This window comes from Physcomitrium patens, chromosome 7 (assembly GCF_059467195.1).
Source record: "Physcomitrium patens ecotype Gransden chromosome 7, ASM5946719v1, whole genome shotgun sequence".
Taxonomy (NCBI): domain Eukaryota; kingdom Viridiplantae; phylum Streptophyta; class Bryopsida; order Funariales; family Funariaceae; genus Physcomitrium; species Physcomitrium patens.
In genome coordinates this window covers 5,714,546-5,725,248 of record NC_143416.1, presented here as the reverse complement: position 1 = coordinate 5,725,248, position 10,703 = coordinate 5,714,546, and the positions used below count along the sequence as shown (strand labels likewise).

The window sequence follows — 10,703 nt, the reverse complement described above, 5'->3', positions numbered from 1 at the left end:
CATGTCTTGTGAAGAAGATTCCAAGTAAATTAACTCATAACTTTTTTATTAGATAGCCTAAGATCAAAATTCTAGTATTGATAAGAGGGTAGTATTGACAAACTATTATGGATATATTTTATAAGAAATCAAACAAGAAGTTGAATGGAAGAGTTTCAATAAGAAAGCTAATAAAAATTTGATTAAATGAGATGAGTATGAGATCAATACCCCACAAAATAAGTTAGAGTTTCATGAAATATATTGTCAAGATTGAGGATCTCCTTAGTCTTGACTCCAATACATACTAGATATTAAGAAATTTCTCAAGAATTTTTCATGTTGCTTAAAGGTGAAACAACCTTAAGAAGCATCTTAAAAATTTCTCATGTTGCTTGAAGATGAAGCAATTCTAAAAAGCTTCTCAAATAATTTTCTTAATTTTTTTAGAACTTTCTAGAATATTTTAAGAATCTTCTAAAACCTTCTAAGAATCTTTTTGAAATCTTTAAAAATCTTCTTGAATCTAATAAAGTATTTTTAGAATATTTTTAAAATCTTCTTGTTGGATGTTTGTAACACCTAATCATTTTGCAACTTTCAAAAGTACATTCATAAATTCTAAAAAAGTTTCTATTAAAGCTCAATCAAATATCAAAAGTAATTAATAATATATAAAAATTATTATAAATTAATCTAACATGTTATTAAAAAATTTAAAATATTTTTTTACATTAATATTGTTGTTGTTGTTGTTTTTTTTAAAAAAAAAAATTAAAACATTAAATTTAAGTGTATATATAATATAAATATTATTAATAATTACAATACATGTAAAAAATATAAAATTATTATTTTATTATTTATTTATTTTATTTTTTGTGATTCCTACTTATTTGATCATAAGATTTATTTAATAATTAAATTTGGCTTTATATATTTTTAATAAATAGATACCAAAATATAATATTAATTTTAATTCTTTTAAAACTTAGAATTTTAAATTCTTAGTAGAAAAATATCAATGTTTCATAAAATTTTTATTATTAATTATATTTTATATTTTAAATGATTGGTATTAAATTAAAATATTATTAGAATAGTCTATAAGATTATCTATCTATTAAGAAGGATCTTAATAATTAGTGTACAAAATTAACTTAGATTAAACAATATTATCATAATAAGATTATTTAGTACATATAATTATAATATAAAATTATTAATAAGCAATTTTTATTAAACAATAGATTGGATGATATGGATATGCTATTTATTTAAATCCAAACTTTTTACTTGTATAGTTTAATAATGCAACAAATATTAATACGACTAGGCTTTATTATATCTGTTATTCAAACTTTAGGCCATGAAAGATTTCTTTTGGTATATGATTAATAAGATTAGTAAAATTTAGATGGGATTATTTTTTTCTTTCTAAAATAAAATTAATGTATGTATATATATTTATTTTCACTAAGCAATACAAAAATGATTAAAGTAAAAATTGGTAAGAGAGACTCAAATGAGGATGAGTCTCCTGTATTTTTAGTAATCAAATATTATAAATCATCATAAATAAATAAAACCAACCATAGACTGTAGTTTTTGAAAATATAACCATGAATAACAGATTTTTTTTTGAAAGAAAAAAAAATAGTATATATGTATAAGATAAAAGTGAGAGTACTACATTGTGGAGTCACCACAGCCTACTAAGAGTATTTGCAAAGAAAAAAAAAATTCAACTCCAAAATTAACGCATAGAGTAATATCGAAATTAGAACAAAAGCAATGGAAAAACAAAATTCAACATGGATGTGTATATTTCACACCATCCATCGCTGAATGTTCCGAGTGGGGATTTACGAATGCAGGATGACGGTCATTTTTTACGTTCCCAGGAGGAGTTCCCGATTGTGCGTTGTCAGTTGTGAGCAGAATCTCTAAGATTTTGAACGCACGAGTCAGCAGCCGGATTCTCTGGAACCAACTGCTGAGAAACAAAAGGAGTTGAGGCCCGGAGCAGGAGAGGATATTCCGGGCATCAACCCAACGTTAAACGGAGTTCTTGGAAGGAAGGGAGGGAGCGAGGGCGGAGAAGGAAGGAAGACAAGCTCCTCGGCGAAGGCGGGGCCGAAGGGGCTGAGAGGGGCGGAGGAGCGCAACGAAGGAAAGGGCGGGGGGAGGGGGCTGGTGTCTGTAACCACCGTTATTGTTCCAGCATCGTCACTCGCATTTCCGTTTAGCAGCACTGTGTGTCGCCTGCACGAGCTTCAAGCTGCGCAGTTCCACCGGCGGACTCATTTCGTCGGGAGTTTTGCCCCGAACGCATTTAATTGTAGTGTGTTGACAGGAATTTTGTATCCGAGGGGTGGGAAACAGTGGTTATACGAGGAGGAGGAGGAGGAGGAGGTAGAGGTGCCAAGGCGTGAGAGAGGTTGGTGGAATTGGTTCTCTGTGTGTCTCTCGCTGTCTTGTGTTGTCGTGGGTGGGTGTATTGAAGGCAGATGGAGGAAGGAAGGGTAGTGCAGTGAGTGTAGTGGATGATGATGCTGTGTATGTCATGCTTCTTGGGAAGGAGATACGTGCTGTGGGTGGCAGGGAAGGGGAAGGCGAGGCCGGGAAGTGGTGGTGGTGGTGGTGGGTGTGGCGTAGGGGGTTTGGAGAGAGGGGCGGATTATGGTGCAGGAGGAGTTTGGGTGGTTGGGCGATGGAGTTAGGGTTCTTCGTTTGGTGATATTGCTTTTGTTGTGGTTGTGTTGATTGGTGGCGGGGCTTTTGCGGTGTGTAGTAACGAGGGTAGAGAGGAGGTGGAGGTTTTAGGGCGTAGAGATGGAGGATGGTAGTTGTGAGGGTTGACTGGTTGGAGGGTTGCTTGGTTGGATGGTCGGCTGGATGGCTGGATGGCTCATGGGTTCTTGCTTGTGGTGACTCATGCATTTGGCTTGCAGCTTATCAGAGGTTTTAGGGTTGGTGGCACAGCATGGCGGGCATAGGAGGGCTTGTGGGAGGAAGTGCTCTCGATGATGAATTGTGAGTGTTGTGGTCCGGGTGACTTCATTTTCATGGGCTCCTGTGGATGAGTGCCTCCCTTTTCTTCCTCTTGTTTGTCAGCGTCCTTTTTTCTCTGGTGTCATAACAAGAAAAAGAACACCCTCTTGGCGAGGCTTTGGAAAACTTTTGGTTTCCATGAACAATCTGTTAACATTGTAGTTCTGGGGTTGGAGTGTCTATCTTGTATCATGACGTAGTTGTGTGCACATGAGAGTGCTTTTGGCGATTGACTTTCGTTTTCTCGTGTTGCTTGGTGGTCTCTCAGGAAGCGAAGCAATGTCGTCCGCTTGCGGGGACTTCCCTTCAGCGCATCTGAGTCAGATATTGCAGATTTTTTTAAGGGGCTGGAGATGGGGCCAGATGGGGTAGTTATTTGTGTCAACTTCCAAGGTGCATCTTTCATGCAGTGCTCGCCTTGATCAATTAGCAGCCATTTTGACGCAACTTTTAGCTTTTATCATCACTGTTTTTATAACGATGGACGTCTCAACTTACTCATTCGCAGGAAGGTCTACTGGGCAAGCCTACGTTCAATTTGCCACCGCAGAGCTGGCTAATAAGGCTCTCGAACGAAATCGGTACTCATACTTCAGGAACCCACTTTCTTGCAAGAGCACTGTACATACATAGTCGTTTAACGAATCTCATATTTCGTTGCAGAATGCATTTTTATTAGTATTTCTTCTGCTTGTTGTATCACAGGCAACATATTGGCAGCCGCTATATTGAAGTCTTCAAGGGCCACCCAGCAGATATGCAGGTGCGTGCGTGTATTTATACACATGTATACGCACACACACACACACACGTGCGTGCGTGTATGTATAGATATGCCTTCTGTTCTCGCTGGCTTTGTTTTTTAAATTCAGTGATGGCATCCATTGGTGGATTGAGGTGGAAATTTGTGTACAGGGAGCATTGCGTATGGTGGGGCGAGGAAGTGGGACTGTGACTGGGAGTGGTGCTGTTGCTACCGGAGGCATCCTCAACACGGGTATTCCTGGTATGTCTGGAAATCCAGATATGCGCTACACTGGAGTGGTGCGCATGCGTGGCATGCCTTACAGGTCAGTAATGCGTAATATTTTATTATGAATGTTTAAGTAGTAACTTATGTGTTGGTTCTCATTTAGGGTTGCTGTTTTAAAATATGGGAGTTGACGGGTAATATGTGTCGCTTGTGTGAACAGTTGTACGTCTGCGGATATCACAGCATTTTTCAAAGGCATGCAGGTTGTAGCCGATGGCATCTTCCTTTGTACCCATGCTGATGGGCGCCCAACAGGGGAGGTGAGTACTCCCTGATATTAGTTTGATGATGCTTTGAGTTTAGAGGTTTAGCTTGTTTGGCTGACTGTCTTGCTTGACTTCGAGTAGAATTATCAGTTCATATGATATCTCTGGCATTTTTGGTATGATAGGCATTTGTTGAGTTTGCAAATGAAGAAATAGCCGCGCGAGCGATGCAGTTACACAGAGAGCCTATGGGATCGGTGAGTTCCTCGCTTCTTTTTCATGCATTGTAAGCTTTTTGCCTTTTTTTTTTTTTTTTTTTTTTAAATTTTTATAATCTATGCTAAACGGAAGTCATTGTATTTTGGCTTTATTCCTTGAGATGCGTTGGGTTGGGTTGGACAGCGTTATGTGGAACTTTTTCGCAGCACGAAAGGAGAAATGATGACGGCCGTGCAGCAGCGAATGTATGGCATGTTTTCTGGTGCCGGAGGGTTTTCCCAGTTTGGTGTCGGCCAGGTAAGAGAACTAAATTTTAACTGGAATAAATGTAGTTCATGTCCAGCGGATATACTAGAACCTGCCGGCCGTGATCGTATAGAGAAAATTCGTTTCTTTTACTTGAGGCAGTCGAAACTTTACTAAAGTGGTTGTGTGATGCCAGATCCCGGGAATGATGGGTGCCTTCGGAGTCCAAGGTTTGACGGGGATGAATCTAGCCGCTGTACAAGCCGCTGGCTTGGGAAGCATGACGGGCCTTCAAGGCCTATCTGATACATCTGAACATGTTTGTATTAAAATGCGAGGACTTCCTTACAATGCTGGTCAGAGGGAAATCATGGATTTTTTTGAGGGATATAATATTTTGCCAAATGGCATACATATTGTTATGGGAGCTACAGATCGTCCAACCGGTGAGGCTTTTGTGGAGTTCATTTCTTCTGATGAAGCCCAGCGTGCAATGGAGCGTCACCGGCAGAACATCGGCTCACGTTACATAGAGTTGTTTAGAGCAACTAAAAGGTATAGCCTGGAATGTTTTGTGTACTTCACAAACTGTAATTCTGCTATAATTGTTCCCGAAGAAAATCCATGTTCATTTCAAGATAATCTTATGAAAAATATATTCTTCTCCCCAAGTTCGTTATATCAGTTTTCAATGAAGTGAGACTGCTTCATGAGTGTCGAAACTGCTTATACTTCCTTAACGTAATCAAACCGGCGGCAGTTTCGATACCTTTACCACATTTAGAATGACGGTATGTTTTCCAGGTGTAGCCTATCATGTACATTACATGTGATTTTTTTGTTGTTGTGGTAATGTAGTGAAATGCTGCTCGCTACTGGAGGATTATCAAGTTTCGGTATGGGGCAGCCCATGGATCCAAGTGTTCAACTGCTGCTTTTACAGCAACAGGTATGCTGCCTTGAGGATTGAAACTATGGCCATGAACCACTTAGAAGACCTACTACCGCTCACTTACTGGTTTGCTGGTACCTGATCATATGATGACTTGGTCCTCAATTCTTGCAGGCAGCCGCAGGGGCTTTTGGGATGACGGGGTTGATGGGTGCTCAAGCCACAACAGGCAGCTGGGCGGATATGCAAAATGCTGCGGCAGCTGCAGCCAGCTTTTATCAACGTCAAGCTGCTGGCCTGACCGGTTCGCCTGCATCTGTTTCGGCATTCGAGCCATCCTCATCATCCAAGATTCGGGGACTTCCATACAGAACGTCGGTGCGTATCAGTCACGTTCAAATTTGATTTAAAATCATGATTTGCATGTCGTTTTGACTAATCCAGAGTTTCAGAATATTCATGAGAGTAGTCCTGATTTTTGTTTTTGTTTTTGTTTTTTATGGTCGATGCAGACGTAGTTTGCCCGGAGCAGATCGATGATGGACAACCCAGGATGCTCCAGACAGTGAGGCTAAATGATTGATTTTAATTTTCTTTTTCTTTTTCTTTTTATTATTTTTCAAAATACTTATAGTTCGTTGAGGGAATCGTCATTTCAGATTTTTCCTTATGAAACATCTGAATCACACGCATCATTTCTTAGCATCTGATGCAGGATGGCGTTATTCCCATTGCTTAATGAATGTTAGCACATTCCTTGGCGATTATATTTTAATTTCTCCAATTTCTTATCTTTTTTTCTTTTTTGGGTGTAGGACCTTTTCTGTAGGTTCAGGTTGAGGAAAAACACTTTTTGAACAATGCGATGGACCCCAGATGTTTATACAGGCTTTGAAATTAAGATATAATCATGTGGATTGGCTCAGTACTTGAATGCTACCATGGTCGGTATGTCATCAGTGTAGCTTTTCTAGCTGCTGTGTATGCAACGTTAGATCAGCACCCTCATTTGAGCCCCCGGACGACAATCATCTGCGAGTCTTAAGCTTTTTGCTGGTAAGACCCGACAATTCCTTGAACCTCTTGTGACTATTGAACTTCAAACAACCTTTACTCCTACAGAATCGTCCTCTTCACAAAACTTTAGTTACCCGCTATGGAAGGAATGGAGCTTATTAATCTTACGGGCTCGTCAATCATCATCCCACTTGACAAGACAACCCATGCCGGCAGCGTCTATTCCAGTGCCGCTTCCATTCTCCGTGCGAAGCAGCTCTCATCATCATCTTCTGACACTGGCTGAATCACAACTCTTTACAACTCCCCTGCATCAAATGCATTTAACACCTCATCTGTTCAAACCCTAGTCTCTTTCACCATAAATCTGTCATGGATGAGGGTTACCACAGAGGCTTGTTATTGTCTCTAGAATCAATCCTGAGAGAAGGAGATGAGCATGGCATTGAAGGTATCTCTTCCTCTGCATCCCCCAATAAATATAATTACTGTGGAATGATGACCCACAAAGGGGAATTCATGTGACCTTTGTGACTCTGGCCTTAGACTGGTAGTTGGCATTCATATGGATCATTCTACCACACTTCAAGGAAAAGGAATGGTGTTATTGAATGGCCCAGTGTAACGTTTGAGCTGATATTGTGTTGAATTTGTAAGGCATGGTTTTGTGTTGTGGATTCACAATTGAATTTAGACCTTGATTGTTGACAAGAAGAATGTGGGTTCACATTTATGATATGCCCTTAGACATTCACTTGTATTACAGACCATGAAATATTTTTGCTTTAAAAGATGTTAAGTAATCTGTGCCCAGTGATTGTTGTATTTTATTTTTAATGGTTTCTGTCACCTCCACAAACATTTATAATGTTCAACAAGAAAAATGAAAAATATTTGTTTATATGCACACAAACATAATGACAAATGTATATATATATACACAAAAGATGCTAAGAAATTAAAATTTTGGAAAAGAAATGTATATTTTTATTTGTATATGTGCTTTTTGTGTATTTTATGATTCATTTGTTATTATGTATTTAAGTTTATTTTATTTATATTAATTATGTTCAATAGTAATGGTTTTTCACTACTTTAATTCATGAAGTAAAATCAAAATAACAGTACAATATTTTGTTATTAATATTTAAGGCCATACCAACCATAATTTTTTATAATGTGCTATTAATATTCTAATTAATAATATTTGTAAAGATTTGTTAAATTATTCAAATTATTTATTAAATTGACCCACCCATCATTACTAATTGATACATAGATTCTTTAGCTCTTCTTTACCATCATAATTATCATCAAAAGTTGGATTGATACAATTATGGTTATTAAAGTATAGAAATTGTACAATCATAAAGATATGAATGGTAATAATACTTTACAATAAATTATAACAATATTGTGCTATGTCTTTATAATCATGATTTTGCCTTTTTTATTGTTGCTCTAAGCTTCTTCAACTCTTTGCCTACTTATCTTATTCTATCATAACTAAAATCTTGCAATTATTTGATGCTCTTCTTACAATCTAGAGAGAGGTGGCATTATCTAATTTTGGACACTTCCATTCTAAAATACAAAGGAAATCCTTTAAGTTAAGTAATTACTTGCATTATCTACAATAAGCACCAATATCTTTATGAAATTAATCTTAGTGGTTGTTTGCATATTTATACTCTTATTAAGACTCTTTGTGATATTGGATACCAATATGACTATAAGTGCAATAGAACAAATAAGATAAGTTTTTTTTTTTTTTTTTTTTTTTTTTAGCTCATCTCAGATGTATCAAACTTCCAAAGAGATATTTGCATAATATTATTATGGATTGTACGTTGTTGTATCACGTGAAGTTTGGCTTCAGAATGCATCGGGCACCTAGTTGTGGAAGATAAAAGGAAAATTGCAACAACAAGTTCTAACAACTCTAATAGATTCTTAAATAAATTATAATTAAATATTAACAAATATAATCAAATAACAATCAAATTCAATTAAAATTTCAAAAGAATTATACAAGAAACACAAAGAATTTTTAAAGATTCTTTAAAGAAATTATAAAGAAATAACATAGAAATAAAAAAATAAAAAAAAATAAAAATCTTAATAAAAAATTAAAATAAAAACCTTAATTGAACCCTAGTCAAAACCTAGTCAAACCTTAAATAAGTCCTAACCAAATCCTACACAAATCCTAGTCAAATCCTAATCAAATCCTAATCAAATCCTAAACAAGTCCTAACCAAATCCTAGACAAATCCTAAATAAATCCTAACCAAACCTTAAATCAAATCCAAAATCCTAATCCTAACCCTAATCAAACTCGTAAATTGAATCCTAATCAATTCCAAGTAATTCCTATAGCAGATTTAAACCTCAATAACTAATGAATGAACCATTGATTTTAACTAAAATTTTACATACTTCTTAACAATTAAGTTGAAAACAAGTACAAAAAAAATTGAAAAGGATTTGAATTACTAAATAGATGATAACCTCAAAAATGTGCTTGAGTGTCAGCCAGCCTCCTTCTCCGACTTTGATGCCAATCTTCTAGAGTCAATTACTCTTGATTGAACTATTACTTTGCTTCCAAAATTTATATACTTGTTAGAAATCAAGTTGACTACCTTTGTAAAAAAATTGCCTCAATCTAATTGGTGGATTGACAAATACCTAAGAAAATCTCACTAATCTTCAAAATCCTAAATTCTAAGACCATAATCCACAAAAACCTTCATGCTTTTTAATCTAACTATTCAATCAAACTCAAATTCACAACACACATCAAGCACAACTACACCCACAAACTTAAAAAATTTCACTTATAGATCTATTACCAAACTCTTGAAATTTCTCAAAACGTCAATCCTATTATATTTTCCAAAAATTAGAGTCACTGAAAACAACATCGACTTTGTAAAGCTTTTACAAAGTCATTATCTACCCAAATCCCTCAAAATCAATGCCTATAGAAATCCTATCAAGTCTCATCTCAAATCCTACTCTCCAAACAACCAAAGAACTTCCAAATTAATGTCGAGACTTGGCTTTGTGCCTTAGGATTTGTTTTCAACCCAGATTCATAACCGGCCTTCTCTAGATATCAATATATAGTTTTTCTAAGTAATGTTTTTTAAAACCAACTCCTAATTCTTTCCTACATATGTCTATATTTTTTATTTTTCTAATCTATTTTATTTTTTCTTATTTATGGCCCTACAAAGTAAATAGAAGTCACTTTTCTTAAAAGGTAGTATTACTACGAAAAGTTTTACTACCTTCTTATCTTTTATCCATAATTTTTTACTTTATCTTTTAATTTGGCTCTTCTATAATAAGATCCATATTATCATCTTTCACCATATAGTTGTATTACAATGCGACAATGTACAAAACTAACAAATTTAAGATATCTATATTACAAGTAGTGGGAATCATAAGTCTTAACACATCTTTTATTATTATAATTATATTTTTTTAAGAAAGAATTGAATTTTTCTTTTTCTAGACATTAATACAATTTCTTTAGTTGTACAAAATCCTTTTCCTTTATCAATGGTATTAGCAAAGATTTAGCATTAATAAATTCTATTAAATAATTAATTTTTATATTAATTATATTATTTTATATTTGGTATTAATAAATACTATTGAAGATTTAATTTCTATATTAATTGCATTTCTTTGTGTTTCGTACATTCAAAAGAATGTGATGGCCAACTACAAGTTTTTTGCATCTAAGAAAGAAATAGATTGTTCCAATTTTCTTACAATTTGGACCAATGTGATGAATTCGTCTTTAGGAGAAGCTTTTAATATAGAATGGATGAATATTTGCACTAAGTTTTTTTCATGCAAAGGCCCATAGGATTATTAAGTATCTACAAAAAACTTGGATATTATATAAGAAATAATTTATAAAAGCTTCAATAAATATTATTCTACACCTTAGATATATGACCGCATCACATATAGAAGGTCAATATTCTACATTGAAGTCATATATCAATGTCTTTACTAAAGATTTTTGAAATATATA

General features: G+C 35.2%; 1 protein-coding gene across 2 annotated transcripts; it reads left to right on the top strand.

Annotated features, from left to right (window-relative positions):
• Nucleotides 1-2,089: 2,089 nt before the first annotated feature.
• Nucleotides 2,090-6,557, top strand: LOC112285225 (uncharacterized). Of its 2 annotated transcripts, XM_024525907.3 has the most exons (14): nucleotides 2,134-2,419; nucleotides 2,934-3,015; nucleotides 3,302-3,426; nucleotides 3,542-3,614; nucleotides 3,739-3,796; nucleotides 3,949-4,103; nucleotides 4,227-4,326; nucleotides 4,458-4,529; nucleotides 4,675-4,788; nucleotides 4,934-5,292; nucleotides 5,596-5,686; nucleotides 5,804-6,007; nucleotides 6,142-6,194; nucleotides 6,445-6,557. In XM_024525907.3, exons 2-13 carry the CDS (start codon nucleotides 2,966-2,968, stop codon nucleotides 6,145-6,147), a joined length of 1,407 nt encoding a protein of 468 aa, XP_024381675.1. In that variant the 5' UTR covers nucleotides 2,134-2,419; nucleotides 2,934-2,965; the 3' UTR covers nucleotides 6,148-6,194; nucleotides 6,445-6,557. The 2 variants fall into 2 exon arrangements, with proteins under 2 accessions (XP_024381676.1, XP_024381675.1); XM_024525908.3 differs by lacking the exon at nucleotides 2,934-3,015 and having other exon boundaries at nucleotides 2,090-2,419; nucleotides 6,142-6,557.
• The last annotated feature ends 4,146 nt before the right edge of the window (nucleotides 6,558-10,703 follow it).

Bases quoted from the DNA above. Each gene is read 5' to 3' on its own strand.
- LOC112285225 (XM_024525907.3), top strand. From the start codon at position 2,966: ATGGCGGGCATAGGAGGGCTTGTGGGAGGAAGTGCTCTCGATGATGAA. The intron at 3,016-3,301 runs GTGAGTGTTGTG...GTGGTCTCTCAG, and splicing joins AGTGCTCTCGATGATGAATT to GAAGCGAAGCAATGTCGTCC. The intron at 3,797-3,948 runs GTGCGTGCGTGT...ATTTGTGTACAG, and splicing joins GCCACCCAGCAGATATGCAG to GGAGCATTGCGTATGGTGGG.